Below are 24,321 nucleotides of genomic sequence, written 5' to 3'. Positions count from 1 at the left end.
CCACTGGGAGCTGGACTGAGACCAAATTCATTTCATACAGGCCATTGAACAGCCAACAGAAGATAATTTCCAATCTGTACTGATTTAGCCCAGATTTGCACCAGTAGCCAAGGGATGAAAGGCTTATCTCCTGGAGCAGCCAGTCCCCTATGCCCACTAAAATGGCCAGGGCAGCCATTTTGGATATGCAGATCTTTTGTGCATGCAAGCAGATAGGTTAGCAAATTCAGAGATGATAATTTTGCAGGGGTATCAAGGTGGGACCCAACGAGGACCTTCCGTTGATCTCTGAGCATTCAGTGGGGGACTCCCAGGGATTACAAGTCATCCATCTGGCTGAGTCCATTTTTGCACAGGAAAGCCAAGCCTTCTTAAACCCTTTGCCACATTAGGCATCCTTGCCAATAACCAAATGAGAGTGGCTACTTCACCTGGACATGAACAAAGACAGTTCCTGGAAATGGTTTCAGGATGTCTGCTTCTCAAAAGCAACTTGTGACAGGACGGTGGCCTCCAACTGCTGGTCCTGGATGGGGAATGGTAAAAACGAGTAAGGTGGACCCTTGTAGAGATGCTGGAACTTATTAGGGTAGAATGGAGTGGTAAAATATGGAACATGCCACAGAGGACTCTCTTGGACACCAATGAATGGAGGCCTACAGGCAGGCAGTCCAACTGACAGAGAAACTTTCTGTATGACTTGGAATTATCAATGACTAAAAACACTTCCTTTCACCTCTATCTCACCAGAAAACTCCATCTCCCACTTTCTGGATGAGGGTCAGGCTGGTGCAAGATGTAGTTGCCTGCCTCCTCCATGGTTTAGGTTCATAGAATCATAGAATATCAGGATTGGAAAGCATCTCAGAAGGTCATCTAGTCCAAACTCTGCTCAAAGCAGGACCAATCCCCAACTAAATAATCCCAGCCAGGGCTTTGTCAAGCCAGGCCTTAAAAAACTCCAAGGAAGGAGATTCCACCACCTCCCTAGGTAACCCATTCCAGTGCTTCACCAACCTCCTAGTGAAAAAGTTTTTCCTAATATCCAACCTAAACCTCCCCCACTGCAACTTGAGACCATTACTCCTTGTTCTGTCATCTGGTACCACTGAGAACAGTCTAGATCCATACTCTTTGGAACCCCCTTTCAGGTAGCTGAAAGCAGCTATCAAATCCCCCCTCATTCTTCTCTTCTGCAGACTAAACAATCCCAGTTCTCTCAGCCTCTCCTCATAAGTCATGTGCTCCAGCCCCCTAATCATTTTTGTTGCCCTCTGCTGGACTCTTTCCAATTTTTCCACATCCTTCTTGTAGTGTGGGGCCCAAAACTGGACACAGTACTCCAGATGACATACCAATGCTGAATAGAGGGGAATGATCACGTCCCTCGATCTGCTGGCAATGCCCTACTTATACAGCCCCAAATGCCACTAGCCTTCTTGGCAATAAGGGCACACTGTTGACTCATATCCAGCTTCTTGTCCACTGTAACTCGTAGGTCCTTTTCTGCAGAACTGCTGCCTAGCCACTCGGTCCCTAGTCTGTAACTGTGCATGGGATTCTTCCGTCCTAAGTGCAGGACTCTGCACTTGTCCTTGCTGAACCTCATCAGATTTCTTTTGGCCCAATCCTCTAATTTGTCTAGGCCCCTCTGTATCCTATCCCTACCCTCCAGCGTATCTATCACTCCTCCCAGTTTAGTGTCATCTGTAAACTTGCTGAGGGTGCAGTCCACGCCATCCTCCAGATCATTAATGAAGATATTGAACAAAACCAGCCCCAGGACCAACCCTTGGGGCACTCTGCTTGATACCAGCTGCCAACTAGACATGGAGCCATTGATCACTACGCGTTGAGCCCGAGGATCTAGCCAGCTTTCTATCCACCTTATAGTCCATTCATCCAGCCCATAGTTCTTTAACTTGCTGGCAAGAATACTGTGGGAGACTTTAGCAAAGCTTTTGATACGGTCAAGGAATAACATGTCCACTGCTTTCCCCTCATCCACAGAACCAGTTATCTCATCACAAAAGGCAATTAGGCTAGTCAGACATGACTTGCCCTTGGTGACTCCATGCTGACTGTTCCTGATCACTTTCCTCTCCTCTAAGTGCTTCAGAATTGATTCTGTGAGGACCTGCTCCAGGATTTTTCCAGGGACTGAGGTGAGGCTGACTGGCCTGTAGTTCCCCGGATCCTCCTCCTTTCCTTTTTAAAAGATGGGCACTACATTAGCCTTTTTCCAGTCATCCGGGACCTCCCCCAATCGCCATGAGTTTTCAAAGATAATGGCCAATGGCTCTGCAATCACATCCGCCAACTCCTTTAGCACCCTCGGATGCAGTGCATCCGGCCCCATGGACTTGTGCTCGTCCAGCTTTTCTAAATAGTTCTGAACCACTTCTTTCTCCACAGAGGGCTGGTAACCTTCTCCCCATGCTGTCCTGCCCAGTGCAGTAGTCTGGGAGCTGGCCTTGTTCGTGAAAACAGAGGCAAAAAAAGCATTGAGTACATTAGCTTTTTCCACATCCTCTGTCATTAGGTTGCCTCCCTCATTCAGTAAGGGTCCACACTTTCCTTGACTTTCTTCTTGTTGCTAACATACCTGAAGAAACCCTTCTTGTTACTCTTAACAGGTCTTGCTAGCTGCAACTCCAAGTGTGATTTGGCCTTCCTGATTTCACTCTTGCATGCCTGAGCAATATTTTTATAGTCCTTCCTGGTCATTTGTCCAATCTTCCACTTCCTGTAAGCTTCTTTTTTTATGTTTAAGATCAGCAAGGATTTCACTGGATTTCACTCAACAAATCTGTGCTCTAGTCCCTCCCAGTGCACTTGTGCAACGAGTCTTGGGCATTGGTCCTAATCTTCAAAGCAACGAACAGGTCTGGTTCCAGCTACATTACAGACTGCATCTCCGTCTATGAAGCACCAAGACAAAAACAATTAACTGGGCAGTGCAGATCACTAAGCCCAGAACCAAGTGTGTGGGAGCTGCGGATAAAGCATTCTCAGTGGAGTGGACCTGGCTGTGGAACGAACTTCCAGACAAGGTCAGATTAATTAATTAATGTTAGCATCCTCCCTCTCATTCAGATCCATAACCTGGGCATCATCTTCGATGTGGCCTTCTCTCTAGACCCACACATCCACGTGTCTAAATCTTGTACTTCTTTCAGTACAATATCTATATCCACACATCTAAAACTCTTATCCAAGTCTTTGCTACCATGTATGTCAACTAGTGAAACCTCCTTCTTTCTGGCCTTGACAAGAGCACCTTGGTTCCTCTAAAATCCATTCAAAACACTGCAGCCAAAAATCATCTGCCTCGCTCATTGGTTTGATCATGTTACTCCTCTGTTTGCATCTCTCCATTGGCTCCCCTCCCCCTTCCACCACCGCAAATTGGTCTTCACTTTTATAGTCCTTCATGGGTTACCCCTGTCCCACATATGATCCCTGTCTCTTAACTTCCTGGGTAGCTGAGATAGTGGAGATGGGTTCAGATAGGCACTCCTTCTCTGTGGCAAGATACCAAGCCACAGCTGACAACAATGCCCAGCAAAAGAGGCAGAATACAGGAGAGGTCACAAAATGCCCCATTTTGTGGCCTCACTCCACCTCAGACAGTTAATTCCCCTAGGGACAGTTATATGACTATAAGGGAAGAAAACAAAGGAGGGGCAATAAATGGCATGTTGAAAAAACATCCGGGGAGGAGGAAGAGTGCAAAGGCTGATGGTATAAAGCCAGGTTGCTTCCTTATCATGCTCCAAGCTCAGACTCTGGCCACACAAAGTCCTTTTTATTTTAGGGACCTTGATGCAGGGCGGTTTTTTTTGGTCTTGCAACTGATTATTGATTCAGCCACACCTTGCTAGCACTGAGCAAAAAGCCACATGTACAGCCTCTCTGTTGGCGGTTGCCACTATTACTAGCTGTTCACCTTCATTCTGAAGCAGTGGATTATGAATACAAATGGGCAAGCAGAAAATGCAACTTGTTTGTGCCATTATGTAATTCGTGAAATAAGACTGGGCAAACTATTTTTGTTGCCTGTAATATTCCAGCTGATTTGACAATCGCTGTGCCACAAAACCTTCCCCGCCCCCACCAGCCAGTAAAATTTATATTGGTGATTGGTAACAAAAACACCATGATAAAAGAGTTGAATTTATTTTATACTTGTAAATGAAAAGAGCTGTTCACAAAGGGGGGTAACCGATATGCTCGGTAAATCAAGGATAAAAGGAGAGAGGCTCTATTGAAGATTTTTCCCCCTCTTTTTTTTTTTTTTTTTTTAAATCTTTTGATGAGGTGCCCTGTTGCTCTGAGATGAGCTTCCACTGAAGTACTTTTAGAATTGCCTCAAAGAGAAACTGATCATTTAAATGAATTAAAGACCCCAAAACAGATCCACTATCTCAACCCTAGGATCATTTTTCTTAAGAATCCTGTGAAGTTTATAAAATACCTTTACTACTGAATCAAGGGTTTATGAGACCATGAAGAATCTCATTCATTTGCCAATATTGCTTCTGAAATGGTGAAGGATGGTACATTTATAATAAAGATGAAAGCAAATATGTGGAAGAATGTGATTCTTCTGATACATTTATATTTATCAATCATGAGTGTTAGAGAAAGCATTGGCCCTTTAAATTCCTCCTGATCTGCATGGGATTTCTACCCTGCTTGGTAAATTCAGCTGAAGAACACTAAGTTTCTGTAAGATGCTCCCTTCCTTCAAGGAGGGGGAAATTTTAAAGGGCCAGAACTGGAGAGTGGGTACCAGACGTAGTTCTGTTTTGCAGAAAAAGTATGAGGGAGATTTGGTGTAGGTTGAGATAGTTACACCACATAATGCAACATGTCAAGACATGAACTAACATTCAGGATAGAAAGACAGTCACTTTCTGTACGTGCATCTACACAGTCAAGGTAAAAATACCAAGGATGTTCTTATTTGACCCTCTCTACCATGCATCGTTGCTAATTTAAGTTAAATTCTGGCACAATGCATCTCTTCCCCCCAATTCTTTCCAGGAGGTTACTATCTTCACTATTGTGGTCCCAAGACTCTTTGCTCTCAGGCCAAAGTGATGGGTGAATAAGGGCTGCAGATGAACGAATGGCTTTCCTTGCTTTTGTGTATTCCCTTCAAGGATCGAGGAACAGATGTTGTGTGCCAGAGTCCAGAGGGAACACTCAAAAGACCACTTCAGTCCCCCTTTACAGATTTAGAATGTGAAAAAAGGTAGTTGGTGGTTTTATTCATGTTGGTGTGGGCTGTGCGGGCCTGTTTCTTTTATAGGAGCTGAAAACTGGCCAGAGATTTTTGTTTGTGTTAACTGATAGATTATTTGTTAGGTTTGTTCTGTATATTGTAGTAGATTTCTATTTAATTATATTATACAGTGTTTACCCTGTTATTTATGGAGTGTTATAGCAGACAGATTCTACTCCAAACATGTGCAGAAACGTATATGTAAACTCAAAGGCTGAATTTGTTTCTCAGTGGTGGACCAAGGATTGCATTCAGAAACTACCACTTAACACACAAAATTAAGGATTCAGACACACTTGGGTCCAAAGTCCTCAAAACTTGAAGTCCTTCTGCAGACAAAATCCCCATTGAGCTCAATGGGAGTTACATCCACATAAAGGTTTAAAGATCAGGATAGAAACTAAGGACATCCCTTTATTAATATTTTTAAAATCCAGTTTTGATGGAGTAATAACAAAAGATTCAAATGACTATAGATGCATAATACAGGGTCATAACTGGGCAAGCCTAAAGGACTCAGAGGAATATTCCAAAAGAAAAGTCATCTCTTATAAAGAGATATTATTTTTATAGTTTCCATCCCTTTCCTTACCATATAATACAGGGATGGGCCTGTATCAGAACTACCAATATAGTCAAGAAAAAGAAGTGTCAGAATGCTTTGCTTGCCAGCATGCAGGGTTCAATAAAAATAGACAGGTCTTCAAAAAACTGCGGCATAAATAGATGAAACCTTTAAAGTAATATAAGTTCTGTCATCCAGATATGAAATATAGACTTTGCGCACCCACCGAAGTAAAAGCTGACCAAACACTCCATCTACAAGTGTTAAAGTTTGCTGAAAGTGTCTTAGCCTGAGAAATGTTCTTATGCCGTATCTCCTTACAACACCAGATAGCAAAAAAGAATCTGAAGGTAAATACGTTTTTCAAAGGAAAAACAAAACACCCACAAAGAAAAAAGGCATAAAGACAAGTAAGATCTCAGTAGCTAGTTAACCATAGTTTCTCAGAGAGCTGCAATTATTTGCAGAATGGAGAGTGTGAACTTTTCAGCCTGATTTCAGCAGCATATATAATGACTTGAGTAACTGGAAAGCTGATAGGTATGTGCTGGGGGTTGGTTTCAAGATTTCCTTGCGAGACAGAAGGTCAGGATTCCTGTGGTCTTGTGTCATATTTAATTCATATCCTCTGGCCTTCTTTGCCTCGTTTATTGAATTACAGAAATAAAATTCAGTGAACCAAAAACAAAAGAAGGGTCAGGGCAAATCCTGACTTCACTTACAGCCCAGTAGCACCATCGCCTTGCGTGGGCTTGTAACAGTGTAAGTGAGGGCAGAATCTGGCCTTTAGACTTTTGGAAAACAGACAAAACGCTAAAAACTTGGGAAGGGAGGACACAGTGAGTCAGTGTAAACCCTACTGCCACCTCCACAATTACTTTCAAGTCATTTATCACGAGGAATACAGAGTGACTTTCTGTGGCAGGGGTGAGTGGGTGGAATTTCTACCATTAGAGAAGTTTCCTCTGCTTTACAGTGGCTTCCTGTATGTGTTTATCAGATTCTTCCGTATCACTAGTGTGCATTCCAAATATACAGGTACGGTTGGGGGAGGGCTTTTCAAATCCATGATTGGTGCTTAAGCAACTCAGTAATCAGGGACTGTCCTCATGCATGTTTATTAAAAGTGCTGCATACTAACTTCCCAGTGGGCTTGCTTGTCATTACAGTGCTCCATAGTTGTCTTAACGGCACAGCTGCGCCCCTCAGATCCCCTGCATAGGAGAGACTCAGCAGCTGCAGGACCAATTACAGCCCCGATGTTGCTGGAGCAGCTGTGGAGCCTGCTCTGCAGCCAGCAGGGAGACGATTCTGTTCCCCTCAACTCCCATGGACCCCCCCCATCACACAACCCACTTTCTGCTTGTACACTGGGGCCAAGATCGGAACTGAAATGTATTAATAATCATTCATCTCCCCTACCCAATGCCCCATTACCTCAAAACAGACAAAAACACTTCCATTTGTATTATAAAGAAGATACCGTCTGGGCCACCTTACCACATACACACGGTATCCTGCCGCCGCCGTCTGGGCCACCTCACCACATACACACGGTATCCTGCCGCCGCCGTCTGGGCCACCTCACCACATACACACGGTATCCTGCCGCCGTCTGGGCCACCTCACCACATACACACGGTATCCTGCTGCCGCCGTCTGGGCCACCTCACCACATACACACAGTATCCTGCCGCCGCCGTATATGCCACCTCACCACATACACACGGTATCCTGCCGCCGCCGTCTGGGCCACCTCACCACATACACACGGTATCCTGCCGCCGCCATCTGGGCCACCTCACCACATACACACGGTAACCTGTCACCACCATCAGACAAAGTTCCTATCTGCTGAAATTTGCCATCTGCCGTATACATTAGCAGATGTGTAAAGATACGGACGTAGGCATATCCTTGGTGGCTACATTTAATGTTTGGAACCACAGGTCATCTGCAGGGCTAGAACCGCTAGACTTCAGCACCACAGCACAGACTTCTACCTCCTGAGCTAACAGAATAATTCTGTCACCTTCAGAAGTAATTGGCTGTTATCTTCCATGCTAGCCATGAGACAGGGATGTGACACACACCTTACATGTGAGTTACATATTCATCTGAAGACTCTGTTGGCAGTGGGCTAGATTCTGTTCTCACTTCCACCAATGTAAATCTGAACTCTGTTACACTAGTGCAAATCCACAGTAAGCGAGGGAAGCAATTAACTCCAGTGAGTTATTCCTGGCAAGGTCAGGACTCAGTTAAACACAATTAGGAATATGGGAAAATTGCACAGATCAGTTAGGTTTTTCAGACATCCCTTAGGGCTGGTCTACACACAGTTTTTGTACCACTTCAACTATATTGGTCTAGAACCCAATATTGTTAAAGTGGTCTAATCCCCTAGCGAGGACAGAGTTTTACTTACTGTACATTTGCAGAAACAAGCAATACCCCTACAGGCACCTTTAATACCAGCATTAGTCACTTTTTGGAGACATGTATGTGGAGATCTGGCAGCAGACTTTCATCCAAAATGTCCATCAAGGAAAATAAAGAGATAAAATGATCTGAAACCTCATCCAAGATGTTTTAGCTGGCCAATATTTTGCTTTGGCATTTGAATTTTTAGAAGTGGGACACCTAATAAATATTTTCACAGCGACACTGTACGTTTTCATTTTAAAACTTAAAATCTGTTTAACTTCCAAAAATTTAGCAAACTGCTCACACGCATTTCAACTTATGGGATGGCTGTATTTCCACTTAAATACATTTAGAAAAGGTGACCAGATGCTTTGTGTTTTTAATGGCTTGTTCTACGTCCCAACAAAATTTCCCAGTTTTGGCTGCATTCGCAGATGACTCATTTTGAAACCCTGCCCAGCTGCCCTGACACAGACGAGCCATGGCACAGTTAAAAAAACAGACCATCTGTGCAAGAAAAGTGGGTAGAGGGAGTTCTTTGCCAGGAAAAGGCCCTGCCATTTCTTGGTCACTACACTCTCTAGCTATCCAACAAACTGAAACGTTCTGGTTCCAACCTATCTGCCTTTCCAGCTATTGTAGATTAAACAACTTCCTATCTTACATGAGCCCTTTTACCTTACCCTGCTATGGAAACTTCTGTTTAGATCCAATACTTTTGCAGAATGTCTGATTTTTATCTCACATTAATTCTTTGCAATTACATGTCACAATTGCTGCCCTCTGGGCTACAGCAACCAAGCTTCACAATAGGGAAAAAAAGCATGAAACAATTCATTTATGCCAACCCCGACTAATTAGTTCTGTCCAGTTCCATACCAGCAGCACTCTATTGTCTGTGCTGCCATGTGCCAGCCACCCACATTCAGAAACACTCCACTCACACCCAGGGCTGCTGGAGTCCAAGGGCAAAATTCTGCTCTGACAGCTCCCCACTGCTCCAGCCATAGCCGTGCGTGCACACCTGGGGCTGAATCTGGTCTCAAGCCTGTCACTGAGATGATCTGCTTTATGACATGAGAGGGTTCTGGCCCCACTGCATCTACAGCACAACCTGCAGGCTGCTCCATTGTGGAGCATTAATATTTGCTCCACACCCGGAAGATGGAACGTGCCGCAAAGCTAGTTCAGTGGGGGAAAGGGGTTCGAGGTGGGGAGAAAAGGTGGCTGAGATTCTGCCGAATCTTCCTTGCAGTCTATATTCTCTATCATCTGAAAAAACTATTGTAACTTGATTCATCTGGCATGCGTATGAATGACAAATACACTTCAGAGGCAATAAATTAGCAATTTCAAGGCTTTACATCCCCTCATGGACTAATTGCCAGAGATTATAGTACATTATGAGAAAGCAATGATACTAATGCCTAAATATGCTTCAGTGACTATAGAGCTATCCTCAATAACCATGCTGCTTAAATGTCTGTGCAAGAAGCCTCTTCATTATGAGATTAAATATTATTTTGAAGCAAGGTTATAGGAATTTACTAGGCTTCATCTGTGCAGTAATGCAGCCTGGGAGCAATATATATTGCAATATATATTTTTACTAATAGGAAGAGTAAAGGATCCCAAAATATTTGTATGTTGTAAATCTGAATGGTATTCCTGGTAAGAAAGAAGATCTTTATTTTACAGTTGCTATTAGCATGCTGTGGGCCTGATTTCTCCCTCTTTCTTACACTGGTTTCTCAGTGGTGGATAGACTCCTGATTTATTCCTGAGTTAATGAGTGGAGAATTAGGCTCCCTGGGCTATATTTTTCAAAATGCCTAAGCAAGTTAGGTGTCCAACAACCACTGACTCCCCACAGGAATTAGGCACTTACCTTCCTTAGGCACTTTGGAAAATCCTACCCCACAAGTCTAAAAATATATACTTCATTGAGACAACTGCTAAAAAGCAGACTGGGACTCCAATCCTCAGGTTCAACTCAGAACCTGCAGTAGGGGACAAAGGAGGCTTAAATCATCGCTGCACTCCCCCATTTCTGGAGACAGCAGCTGGGGATCATCAGAACAAAGGACCATGAGACCAAATTCCTCTTTTATTGTTTGCAGGCACCCCATGTTAAATACCCAGTTATTTCTGTCTCTCTCTCACCATATATCCTGGAGCACAGGTACATTTTCCTGTCACACTACCACAATCTGCACCGTTCTGGCAAAGGCAGGTGAGCTGGCAGCCTTCGCCATAGGATCCAGGAGGACAGGTGTCGTTGCAATAGAGTCCAGCTGAGCCAGCTTTACAGGTACATTCTCCAGAGAGTGGATGGCAGCTAATGAAGAAAGACAGGCGTTACGGAGAGATACAGATGAATAAACAATGCTCTTTGTAAATAGCAATAACACCTTAAAGTAGAAAATTCCAAGTCAAATATCTGCCAGAGTTAGATTATAAATGACAAAAAAGCTAAAATTTGTTCAGGGAGGCTATAAAAGGCAGGAAATGAAGGTGACATGACGCCAACCTGTCACAGGCATTCAGAAACCTGCAAAGAGCAGAGGATTTCACACACCATGGCGTTTGCTCTTCTCCCCCATTCAAATCAATGTGAGATTTGGCATAGACATCAATGGAGGCCTCACATAAACGGCAGTATTTAGGCACAATATGGTCAGTTTAGGATGGGCAGGGGCTCGGAACAATTTGAAGATAACAATAAACTAAAGGAGGAGGAGATCGCTGTGTAGTGATCAGAGACGAAGGGAGCTCTGAACAGAATCCTTCCAAGCCTCCTGGCACAGAGGTGAGTGATGACAGGGCAGAACCTTTCAGAAAGGGCAGCTAAACTAGACACAGGGAAAGTAGATGGGGACATCTCTTCTCTCGCAGAAAAGACCATGCCCGGAATCCTCAGCTACATCAAATGGGGCCCAGCAAAGCCACAGTCCTGAAGCTGTGCACAGGGCTGGAATCAACGGGAGTCCTGTGACAAATTCTCCACTGAGCAGAGAGGCAGGCCAGGGCCTCTGTGAGCGTGACACAACAGAACTCTCTAAGGTACCTGAATGCTGAATAGCGAGTGTTTCCACTAGCCATTAAGGGCCTGAATCCCATTTTCACGAAGGCCCCTTGGCACCCATCTGGCAGCAGAAAGGGGCCAAAGTATAAATAAAAATCAAGCTATAAGGGCCAGATTGTGCCTGGTCCTCATACAGGTCCCAAGGTGGGTAAGGGACAAGCATCCTTCTTCCCTTTGTCCCTGCATGCCTCCCCCCCCACACACACATACCATGGAGCAGCCAGTGGGCACCCCCTTGTGCTTCCTCCCGCACTTCCTCCTCTCTGTGCAGAAACTGCTCCCTTCTAGCTCCCCCCATCACCTTGCCGCTCCTCTACACTGACCAGTGAAGCCAGCTGGATGCAGAAGATGTTACATGCTCCAGGGGATGAGCTTCTCCTGGGTGCTGGGGTACTCAGGGAAGCACTATTCTCCTTCTGGGCCTTTGCACCATAAGACTTGGTGCCTTAATGGCACCATCTGGCCCTCGGGTAGAGAGAAGAGGAATAACTTTGCGACAAGTGGGGATTTCCTCTCCTATTCTCGAACATAAAATCTATAGAGAGAGAGAACATCCTAGGAATCTTTTTCCTGGTTCCTACCAATCCAGACTCTATTTACTGTTTATAGTTACTTGTTGGCATGGCTTGATTGAATGGGTTTCTTCGTAGCTTTACCATTAATATCCTCTATGTTCATTTTAAAGGTAACCTCATAAAGTCTCGCTTGTGAGCCTATTTTATGCACTCATTGGTAGAAGAGATTAGTCACATATTGTTGTGACTAAGAATCACCACATTTTGCGACTGTCATATGTTTCATCATAAATAGTGTTTTACTGACTAATTAAAACAATTCATCAGCCTAATGAACCACCAGCCATGAAATTCTTCTGACAAAGCATCCCCTGAAATGATGGTTGCTCACGCAGCACCTCTTAACATTTAGATAAAAATAATAAAAGCTCATTTTTTCTCCCTGTGCATCTATTCATCATTATCTAATGGGAGCAGAAAGCCAAACATTAAAGGAATATTTCTGGAAAGGATTTTTTTTTTTTGGTTTCTTTGGTTTTGTTTCTACTGCACGTATTATAGGGTTTCACCGGTGCGGCATCTGTTGTCTAAATTAAATCTTTCAAAAATAATATATGATCACAGCAGTTTGAATCAGTCTATGACAATTCAATTGAAAATAGTCTACCCCGTAAGCATTTCTGGTTGAAGGCTGGCTCTTTTATCAAATAGGACAGCTTTTTTGCATGGGATGCAGGCTATTTATTAAGGGCAAAATTCATCCTAACACCCGCAACAAAACTAGAGTAAACTGGCATTGTGCAGGGAGCGGCAAAAGAGTTGGGGGAATGGAATCCACCCTCAGGTCCACTAGCAGGTATGTGGAAGCACTGTCACCCCTCCATGGATCCAATTCCACTTCCAGACTGGAAGAGGGCAACGATCTTGCACATGCCCGACAGAAGCTTATGGCCTCTAGATTCACATAATCAGCCTTTTCTTCCAAAGTCCAAGCATACTAGAGAAATGAGACTGTTTTTTTCCCTCAGGCCCGGCACTCGTCTTTCTTAGGATTCTTCGAAAGGTATGTCCTGTATGTTCCATTAAAGAGTGCTGCTACCAGAGAACCAGGAAAATCCTCTAATAAAACGGAGCTTTATGGTATCTTTTTTCTATTCGGTGGAAGTAGAAACAGTAGGTGAACATCCCACAGAGATACAGTGCACTGAAACATAACATTAATCTTTGATAGCCAGGTTGTATTGATGGACAGCCTTTCTCGTGGACTTAGATTGGCTCTATGCCAGAAGTCAGAAAACCTGAGTTCTCTTCCTAATTCTGCCAAGACCTTGGTCAAGTCACTTACCCTCGCTCTGCATCTCAATTTTTCCACCTGTAAAATGGGATGATGATGCCCTTTGAGATTTGTAATTGATAGCACCATACAAGTATTGAGATATTATTGCTGAGACTCTGGTACTTGTGAACTATACCACTGCATTCTAATGTCAGTAGAGTTACATAATAATCTAAATGAAGCCCCTTGTCATGAAAACAGAGATAGATTTAGGAATCTCCTTTTCTGTTTCTTCTTCTTTGTGATCACCATTCTGTAAAAATCCAGTCCATGTGTAAACTTAACTATATATATAATTTAGTGAATTTAATTCACCACATACAGTAGGTCAAAGTGACACTGTATTAGACTTTAGACACTGGAAGGTAAAAGTTTTAAAGTAATGCACAGGAAATTCCATTAACAATCAGATAGATGTGCATAGTTCCTCTCTCCCCATTTTGAAAATGTCCCCTTCAAGCCCATCTGTCTACATTATGCTCAGGCAGCCTGATGGATAACATGTAAAAGAAATTTCTCCCTGCCAGCCAATAAGCTGAAATTAAGAAACACAAACAATATAGACAATCCAATGAGCTGGTAAGGGAACATGAGACCTGTGGACAAATCGGAGAAAGCAATCTCACTAACATCTGCTTTTCAATCTCTTGCAGCAAGGGGACATTCGTTTCCCCTCACGCTCTTGCAACATCTTGCAATGTGTGTTTCTATGTTAAACCAAGTCTTATCAAATACGATTACTTAAAATGTCCCCCCATGTTAGGCAGGAGAGATGTGGAAGAGACAGAATGAATGCAAAGGGCCAAACATGTCCCTGGCACCAGGCCCAAGTAGCCAGGCTGGGGGCAGGGGAGAAATGGAAATGGGGAGTGATCTCCCCTCTGACCCGGCATGACAGTGGAGTTGCTCTGGTGCAGCCCGTAGGTTAGAACAGTCTCCTCTGCTCCTGCACTCCCATGTAAAAGCAGTACATTTCCCACACTCTGTTATTTTGCTATAATGAGCATCAGCCCGACTCCTATTAATTATTTGCTGCTATTTTACTATTGTTGGTGCCCCCCCCCGCTCAATTTCCCTTTAAGAAATGCTTTTTAGGGTACGTCTACTCCGCAATCATGGGGTGCGACTGCAACTCATATGGACAAACCCCAGCTAGCGTTAATCTAGCCAGCAGAGCACTGAAGGCACAGAAGCACTGGCTTCAGCATGGGTTAGTCATTACTCAGGGTTCCAGGTGGGCTCGTACATGTGGGCTGAAGCACAAGGAGTCCTAGTCCCCTTCTTGCTCTGCCTTTGCTGGTGGGGACAAAACGTTTGCCGCTGGCCCATGCTAGCAGAAAACTGCTAATCCCTGTCGCTGGCTCAGCTGCACTGGCCAGCAAGTTGGGGAGATGAAGCCAAGATTTCGCCCATCTGCTGGGCATAAGGGAGTAAAGCCTTTTGTACTCTTGCACACCTGCTCTCAGTGTCCAGGTAGACTCTGGGCAGGAGTGGGGATTCTTACACCTTTACATTCCTTTGCCTCCTTGGGTATACAGTTCAAGTCACAATTGAACCCTTTGTACTTAGCGCTGGGATTGGCTGAAACCCTGTATGGGAGTTCCCAGAATGCCTTGGTGTAGGAATTATTGGGCCTTTGTTATGCAGGAAGCCAGACTAGATTATCATGATGGGCCCCTCAGGTTTTATAATCTCCGATTCTATGGAAAGCTGATCTTGTATTTCAAATCATGTTCTCCCCGCCTCCCCTCAAAAAGCTACAGTTTAAGCTAGTTGTCCAAGGACTGAACTGAACAGGACAAAACTATTGACAGAAAAAGAAGCCGGCCTCTCCCATCCATCCTATCCAGTGGCTAATAACATTATCCCAGATTGTTAAGGTGTCAAAACAAACTAGGCATCAGCTTTTAATGGCAGTTTTGGAAAGCAGTTGGCTGTCAGAAACTGAGTCACTTTGGAAGCCAGCAGCCCCAGGAGAGATAAAATCTGGGTAAGGAATGCACTACATGGGACCAAGTAGAAAGTCTGTACAAAGAGTTGTTCAAAATATGGAATGTCTTTGGAGAAGGTCATTTCCTATCAGCTCAGACACTCCTTGTCTCAGAAATTGGCAGGATTCTGTGGAGTTCATTGAAAAGTGGAAGGCTGAAATACCAGGATGAATGAAAAAACATTTACAGCTCTACAGCTTGCTGGTATCGCTCTGTTCCACAACAGTGGTGATAAGATGCAGGGAAAAGACAGATTTTTATCAATGGAGAGACTAGACTCATTTATTAAGGAGAGCGAGATACCATCTTGAGCAGACGCTGCTGCAGGTGAAGCTGATGGGGCAGAGATGGAAGGAAAGGCATCGGAAGCACTGGCTGTGCAGCAACCCAGAGCAGATCAGCTGTAGACAGTAACTAACTATTACGGTGGATCAAAGCTAAGAGGGGCCTCGATCCACCAACATTTCGAGTCTCTCTGAAAACACGTGCCCTAACCCTCCTTGAGACACTGTTCATCCTAGCCCGTCCCCATGCAATGCAGGTTCTTCCAGCCAGCCCAACCAGCCACTCCAAAAGGATCTTCCTTCTACTCCCTCAGAGTGTGCTCACCTTTCTTACACTCCTGCCTGAGTCCTTCATCTTCCTCCATGGGCGCTGGGTGAACGCCCCATTCGGTGAGCATAGCCCCCTGGCCCCGCCCCTTCTGCCTGAGCCACCCCCACTCCGCGGCCGGAGGAGCCCCGGTGCGCACGCTGGCCGGCCCCAGCCAGCCCAACCCCTGGGCTGCCGGCCAGCTGGCTGGCCCGAGCACCATGTTGCCGGCCAGCCCGACCACTGGGGCCCCTGGATGCTGGCCTGAGCCGTTAGGGGAGAGGGAGAGCAAGGGCAGGGCCTTGGGGCGCAGACACGGCCTAATTGGGGAGGCTTAGCCTCCCCGGCCTACGATACCCGCCGCCCATGTCTTCCTCCCAAGTGAGACAGCCCTGACCACTCCAGCCGGCAACCGAGCCAACAGCAATCAAGCGGGCCTGCACTTGTTCTGCCTCACTACTACACTCAGTCCTCCTCGGAATAAGGATCCGGCCTTAACCCGCCGTGTCTAACTCTCAGCTATACACTCCTAGCACTCTTATTCACTGCAGTGGCTTCCATGCTGTTCTATAAAATACTTGTGAGCTGTGTGAGCCTGGTCTTAGCAGGTGCAGAATCTCCTCAGAGGCAAACCACGCAGTGCAAGCAACAATTTCACTGGGGAGAACACACCTGTAATTGTTGCTCTGCTCAAAACAATGGGGTTTTTAAGTCACCCATAGTTGCTAAAGTAAAAGTGCCAAATCTTAGTGTCGCAAAGTCTTAACACTCACAATTGAGCTATTCCACGTGAAAGATCACCTGATTGTTTTCCAGATTGATACCGTCTATGTCAAACACAGCAACAGATTTGCCTGAAGTATTTTTATATGTGTGCAAGAATTTAGTTGTGCCGCTTACATATATAATTAAGGAGTAAGGATTTGTGTTTTAGCAGGCTGCAAGATTGCAATGTAGGTCTGTCAGCAGCAGCAGTCAGGTCTCCACCAGTCTGGTTTAAAATTGAAGAATATCTATATCAAGGGCACATCTGCTTGAGCATCAATTATCCCTACCTCTTTATGAAACCTACAAAACCCTGGCCTGGCTGTGAATGTTTAACGGTAAGGGATGGGACATCAGGAATCAGAGCAGGAGGGAGAGTAAAAAAATCCCTTTCATTTATTAATCCAAGCCCCTACATTATCCCGTTCTATTGTTGCCTGGTAGAAAAGTGTCAACATACAATGGCGTTAGTCTGGCAGATGAAGAGCCCAATTCTGAGCACTTCCTGCTAGGTGTTCAGTAACTCACTGAAATCAACTGGGAGCAACAGGCACTCAGCATCTTGCAGGAATTTAGTGATCAGAACCTCGCAGGATTGGATCTTAAATGAAGCAAAAAGGAATAAAAAATTAAGATCTGACCTTTTCAGTGAGGTTTATTCCATTTCAGGTACCCTTCCCTGATAATTATTTTCTTGAATATTTTACACATGCACGTACTAAACGAAGAGCAAAAATAGGCACATATGAGAAGGGGAGATAAGTCTATTTTGACAATGTTGACTTCGTTAGAGTGCGGGAGAGTGACTGGGGGATATTGATTTACGTCTATTTATACATCTGCCTCAAGTGTTTTCAACAAGGTAATTTGCCATGAGACATAAGATGAAGCAAATTAGATTTCATTTTGCAACTGTGTTTGGAGTGCGTAGACTCAACAAGGAATTCCATGTCATAAGCCGAGTCTGAGAGATGGAAGTTAGTAAAAAAATTCTGTTTTTTGAACTTCTGACAGGTTTTTTTTAAAATAAAAAATGCAAAATATTTTTACTGAAAATTTAAAAATGACGTGTTCAGCATCATGGTGTTATCCATCCAATCTTTGCAAAGTTTTTATCCTTCTGATGCTTTATGTGATGATAAAACATGTTGTGGTCGGGATCCTTTCGTCTGTGAGAGACAGTGAGAATTGCAGCCTATGATACAGATGGTTTGCAATGTCTCTAAAAGGGATAGGCATAGCCATAAAGGGCCTCATATTACAGCCTTTACTTGTGCGACTAATCCTGACTTACACGAGTAAGGGTTACCGGACTGGGACATAGATCAGAATGTGCAGGACTTCAGTGGGACTAGTCGTCTTCCTAAAGTTAGACTCGCGCTTAAGTCTTGTGCTGAACTGGGACTTAAGATTCCAAGCCTGTAGACACTCAAATCAAAGAAATAATTCACAGGCGTTGGATTGGACCCTAAGGAAAACTGCTGGGAGAAAGGGATGGAATCAAATACAGATTTTTTTTCCTCAATGCTTTCTTATTTGTATCTATTAGTCCTGCTCAGGGGCAGTGCTAGGCACCAGCAAAGCAAGCACGTGCTTGGGGCAGCCCATTTGCAGGGGCGGCAGGGATCCAGCATGGGAGCTGAGAACCAACAGGGGCCCTGGGAGCTGTAGTTCCTTGGTTAGCTCCCTGCCTATAGAGCCAGCCCTGGAGCAGGGAAAGAACTACATTTCCCAGCATTCCCTTGGCCACTACCAACAGGAAAGAGGGGGAGGGAGGGAGGAAGCTGAGACCTCATGTTACAGCCTGCTATGAATGGAGAGCTGCACTGGGAAGGGAAAGGATACCATATTTTAACATTCAAAAAATAGGATACTCCACAGGGAGGGAGGGTAGCCCCATCCTGCCACCATCCACTCCCTCCGACTGCCCCCCACAGAAACCCGAACCCATCCAACCCCCCTGCTCCCTATCCCCGATCACCCCCTCCTGGGACCCCACCCCCTATCTAAGCCCCACTGGTCCTTGTCCCCTGATTGCCCCCTTCCGGGACCCCACCCCCTATCTAAGCTTCCCCTCTCCTTGTCCCCAACTGCGCCCTCCTGAGACCCTCCCCCAAGTTCCCCCCTAGGACCCCACCCCCTACCTGTGCCCTGACAAACCCCTGGGACTCCCATGCCTATCCAACTGCTGCCTGTCCTCTGACTGCCACCCCAACCCCTGACCCATCTACCCCCTTCTCCCTGCCCGACTGCCCCCCCAAACCTCCGCCCCATCCAACCCCCCCTGCTCCCTGTCCCTTGACTGCCCCCCCGGAACCTCCTACCCCTTCTCCAACCTCCCAGCCCCCTTACCGTGCCACTCAGACCAGCGTGTCTGGCTTTGCCCAGTGCCAGACACGCTGCTGCATACATGCTGCCATGCTCCCCTGCGGAGCCACAGCCCCCCCCAGCACCTGCCTTCCAGATTTGAACACCTCAAAATTCAGGAGTGCTCAAGCTCAGTTTGGGCAGCTGTTACTTCATTTCTCCCAAATCAAATATACTGATCCACTGTAACTTGCTGTAGAAAAAGTAGGATAAAATTGAGCAAGAAATGCTTCCCAGTGGTTATTAGGACTGGAATTGCTATTTTCAACAGCCATTGCCTTTTTGTTTGTTTGTTTAAAAGGAAGACAGTGATACTGCATTGGCAAATTCCCCATAGAAAGAAAGAGTGGAACAAAAGAATAATAAAGGCACCTCAACTTTTCCTCATTTATGGAGGATAGTCTTACAATATGCATCCAGATATCCTCCAATCACACAAACTGAAAATTGTTCCACTTTACTGCAGTTCTGTAACCATATGGGAACCAATCCTGTCTGTGTTCTGTGCACATCTAAAATTCCTGCTGAATGACCTGCCCTGGGAGCGAGTTACCAGTGACCCAGGGCTGCGGCGGAAGGAGGGTGCAGGTGTCGGGGGATGGGGGGGGAGAGCCCAGGGCTGGGGCGGCAGGAGGTGTGTGTGGGGGGCAATGGTGGGGGGGTAGGGGGAGCCTAGGGCTGGGACGGCAGGGGGGTGCGGCGAGGAGCCCAGGGCTGGGACGGGGGGGCAGCCAAAACTTTTTTTGCTTGGAGCGGCAAAGAACCTAGAGCCGGCCCTGGTCCTGCTACTAGTAGAAAGTATGATGTACATACCTGAGAGTGTTGTTAATATTACAAGGACATTTCTTGTGGCATTTTAGGCCATAAAGCCCTTCTGGACACATTCTTTCTTGGCAACGAATCCCTTTAAACCCAGGGTCGCACATACATGCTCCGTTTATGTGGTAACACTTTGCACCATTTTGACAGTCACATTTCTGAGTGCACTGAAAGCCATATGTCCCAATAGGACACTCCTCTTGACACCTGCAAAGAAATATGTGAGATCTGATGAAGGCCAAATGCTAAAGAGAGGCTAGTCCATTTATGAGTTTTCTAAGGGAATATTTTGGCTGATATATTAAGCATAAAATCATACCTCATTTATTTAAGTAATGTACTGAACAAATGAAATCATTGAGGTGATGTGTTATCTTGAGCATGTAAATTGCTGCTAACCTAAAGTGTATTTAATCTTTGTCCAATTAAATTTCACAGTATTTACACTAGTGTTAACAAAGTGACTGCGCTATCACTTCCTCAATAATTACGTTCAGAAAGCATGAACAATTTGATACACAATTAGCTACTTTCTTGAAAGAAAGTCATCTATATTTGCTTTTTTCAAATTTTCAAAGCACTACACACTTCCTTAAATGTGTACCATACACTTGGAATGCTAATCAGGGCTGAAAAATAAGCATGATCAATTAAGCAATCTTAAGAAAAATGTGCTACAACAAAGAATGGTTTTATTTTCCCTTTATGCTGCTTTTGCACCTGTTTTATACCAAAAGTGAATCTGGCCCCTTGTCTTGTTGCATATGTACTGTCTATTGACAGTAGTTTGAACTTAAAATCCTCTTTTCATTTATTATTACAGGGATGGTCACTAGCACAAAAGCTCAGACAGACAGTTTTCACCCTCAGTGTAGTTTCTTCTCCAGAATTAACAACATTTGTAATAACTGATACACACAAAACTGGAACCCCATGAACAGTATATACAGATAGTTTTTAACTGCACCTTTCCTGTAATATTTCAAATATTTCCCTACTGGATGATTTATGAAATGTTGGGGCAATACATTCTAAACAGTCTGTTTCACAGTGCTGTGCAAAGCAATCCAAGAGATCCCATTTCCTACTTGAAAGGTTTTTTGCTGTCCCAAGCTCAGAGAGCGCAATTGTCCAAGAACAAAGAAAGGGGGGGGGCCGCAACAGCCCAGAATGCCCCCCCCCTGGAATTGTGCCGCCCCAAGCACGTGCTTGCTTTGCAGGAGCCTAGAGCCGGTCCTGAATAAAAGTCCTAGAAAATGGAACTGTTTCTGTGCCTGGTGCAACTTGATGGGTTCCGAATTTTACAAGGTATTAGTACCTCAGTTTACATGATTCATCATGAAGCACAGCTATGCTTTATTCATTTAAAAACCCAATTCCCTTATCTCATGGATACCAGATATTGGAAATAGCCTATCAGCATTAATTTAATCCCATGCATTGACTGAAATGTATACTGTAAATGCAGTGGAGAGAGGTCAGTGTTAAATGTCTTTCTGCAGGTCATTTCACAGCTGGCATGGGAGACTGAATATGTAAAAGATTAAGGTACAACGCAAGCCTAGCAAATTGAAATGAACACGCTCAATATTTAAGAAGAGAAATCATGGCTGCAGCCTCAGATGAAGCTGTTTTACTAAAAATAAACAAATAAAGTAAAGTAAAACAGCCCAGGTAGTGATTTAATTACAGCATATTTCAGCATGGTCGTTGTTGCACTGTTCAAGTTCAGACTTGGGATCCAACGTTAGAGGAACCTGTGGGAAAAATGGCCGTGAAAGAACTCTTAAGAGTCACCCTGAGCTAACTATTGGCTGCTCGCTTTGCTGTCCTCAGTGTAGTCCAACTGCGGAGTAATAGCCAACAAGGAAGAATGGGAATAGGACTGAAACACTTAAAACAAATGAAATGCAATGAATGTATTAAGATGTCTTATGTTTCCACTGCCCCATGCAGCTCTACTAGTGAGCAGGAGACGACTGTACTCAACAAGATGAATGCACAGTCGATGGGGCACTATATCATTCTATATTTATAGAAGATGAAGCATTACACAGAAGGGAAAAAAGCATCTGGAAATGAAATATTGACGACCTAATCCATTTACATAATTAGCCATTTTCTACTAACAATTTAACCAACTTATTTATTTGGAGATCAAGCAGCTACTGCTAATGAATTTTATACGAAGAATACTAATAACGATTCCTCTGGAACGTAAGGATAATCACAGCAGGAATTAGCTTTCTACTGAAACATCCTTCCTTAGCAACATATCAATCTAATGTGTCCATAACACCATTAACAACCAGATACATTGCTCAATTAAATTACAAAATGAGCTGCTAAGCCCTAGTTGTGTTTCTTGTTTAATTTACATGGCTTTCTGCCTATCTGGGGAGACTCGCATTATAATATCTACTGAACTTTAATATGTTCTACAATTATTTGGGCTGGGATAATATGGCTGTCACCTGTAGAATTAATGGAAGCAATTTCACAAAATATTAAACATAAGACAGCCTGTTTAACAGAAGAAAATATTACAATCACCTACGTTATTTTCCAATATTAGTGCTAGGAATGGTTCTTATGGAAGAATAATGGCTCTGTTTTCTTTACAAGGATCACCTTTTGTACAATAGACAAAAGCTGTCTGAAATACACTTAAAAACTGTGGAGATCAGTTTTCATAGCTATGAAATATTTATACAAACAAAACAAGAGAACAGGTTTGCTTATTCTATCATAACAAATGTAGTATTTATCCTATTAAGATTCAATCTATCGGCTCGATGGCGAGATGGAAAACCCAGCTAAAATGGTAGGTTCACTTTTTTGTTGTTGTCAGCCATAGAATTTTCATACTTTTATGTCCAGCTTTTGCTATTATTCCATTCAAATAATTTACAATACAGACATTTACATGGGCGCTTAAGTCATTTTAGTTCAGCACAAAGCTATCTGGAACTATCAACAGTGCTTGTCAATTTGCTCTAGGTAAGTAGTGTGGTCCCACTTCCCAGAAAGCAGGGAGTGAACAAAAAGTGACAATTACACTTCTACAGGCTTTTGTGTCTTAGTTAAGTCCACAAATATTTATCTAACTATATGTCATTATCTGTCTTACAGGACTCCAAACTATATATGGCTATTTACAGACAATTAAAAAGGAACATCGGCAGATAATCAAGATCTAGTAAAAATGATTTTACAATATCTAGTATTAATAGAAATATTCTCCCGATTTAAAAAAAAAGTCAAAGAAAATATTGTTTTGTTTGGAAACCATATTCCCCTGCTGCGGCTGCAATGAATGTTGTAGCATTATGATAGTATGAGACCCGGAAAGCAAAATGGACAATAGCCCTAAAATGAATCTGATTAGTTTGTCCCATTGTCCCAGCTGAGTGAAATCACAGCATTAATAGGTAACGGTAATTTAGGTTTGTTAAATATTAAGCCTGCTCCTGCTACCATTAACGTCAATGGGGGATTTACCATTAACTACACCACTACCTCGATATAACACGACCAAATATCACACGAATTTGGATATAACGCGGTAAAGTAGTGCTCGGGGGGGGGGGGGGGCTGCGCACTCTGGTGGATCAAAACAAGTTCGATATAACGCGGTTTCACCTCTAACACGGTAAGATTTTTTGGCTCCCGAGGACAGCGTTATATCGAGGTAGAGGTGTAGTTGTATTTGACAATAGGTAAAAGAAGTGTGCCCACCTTAAGAACAAATTTTTACAGATGAAATCCTGTCCCCACTGAAGTCAATCGCAAAACTCTTCAATGACTTCAGTGGGGCCAGGATTCTACCCACCGATAAGGTAATTCTTTGGGCTTCCCATAAACTTTCCGGGGTTCATCTAAACTGAAGAGTCTTTTAAATAGGGGGTGGGAATCTCCAGGCTGCTCCCAGCCTCTCTTGCTGCTAGAGAAGTTGAGTGTGAAAGTCTATGCATATTGGCTTTGAAAACAGATGAATCTCCTTTCCTCTTATTCTTCTCCTATTCCCTGCTTCCCTTTGGGATACCCTCACTTCCTCTTGACCCCCCTTCTCCTGTCCTTCGTGTCTATTTTGCTCCTCACAGCTCCCAGTCCAGCAAATCATATAAGCATCTGAGCATTTCCAACAGGCCCTACTTACTTAGAAGCTTTGATTGGATCGGGGCCCATATTCACACCTCTCTATCTCCCTGGCTTGCCCATTTTCCATTGTTACACCTTCCAGTCGGCCCCTATTATTTCCTCTCTCTCCCCTCTGAGATCCCACCTCCTTCCAGGGGCCACATCCTCCTTATTCTCTCCCCACACACACACACCTCTAAAGCACAACCTGAGTGTGCTCCTCTGTCCCTCCCCCCATCGCTAGGTTCCCCCCTTTCCGTTCCCTGGCTCTGGGGGTTGCTGCCAAGAGCATGGGCAAACTCGATCCCTTCTTCCTTTGCCCACTGCTTGCGGTCTCCTCTTCCAAATCCCCAAGGGACTGTTGCTGGTCCTGTTGCTGCATGCACTCTGCCTGTGTTGGGGGGCAGTTCCCTTTATTTCTCGCAGAGCC

General features: G+C 44.3%; 1 protein-coding gene across 2 annotated transcripts in view; it reads right to left on the bottom strand.

Moving 5' to 3' along the window:
- Positions 1-24,321, bottom strand: part of MEGF11 (multiple EGF like domains 11) — a 253,506-nt gene that overhangs the window by 89,059 nt on the left and 140,126 nt on the right. For both annotated transcript variants that reach the window (XM_054041093.1, XM_054041094.1), the window contains exons 8-9: positions 19,746-19,958; positions 10,446-10,620 (exon numbers count right to left, since the gene is read on the bottom strand). In XM_054041093.1, the coding sequence (XP_053897068.1) occupies positions 10,446-10,620; positions 19,746-19,958 (388 nt within the window). The remainder of the gene's footprint in view (positions 1-10,445; positions 10,621-19,745; positions 19,959-24,321) is intronic.

Source organism: Malaclemys terrapin, chromosome 10 (assembly GCF_027887155.1).
Source record: "Malaclemys terrapin pileata isolate rMalTer1 chromosome 10, rMalTer1.hap1, whole genome shotgun sequence".
NCBI lineage: Eukaryota > Metazoa > Chordata > Testudines > Emydidae > Malaclemys > Malaclemys terrapin.
This window is presented reverse-complemented; position numbering and strand designations above follow the sequence as displayed.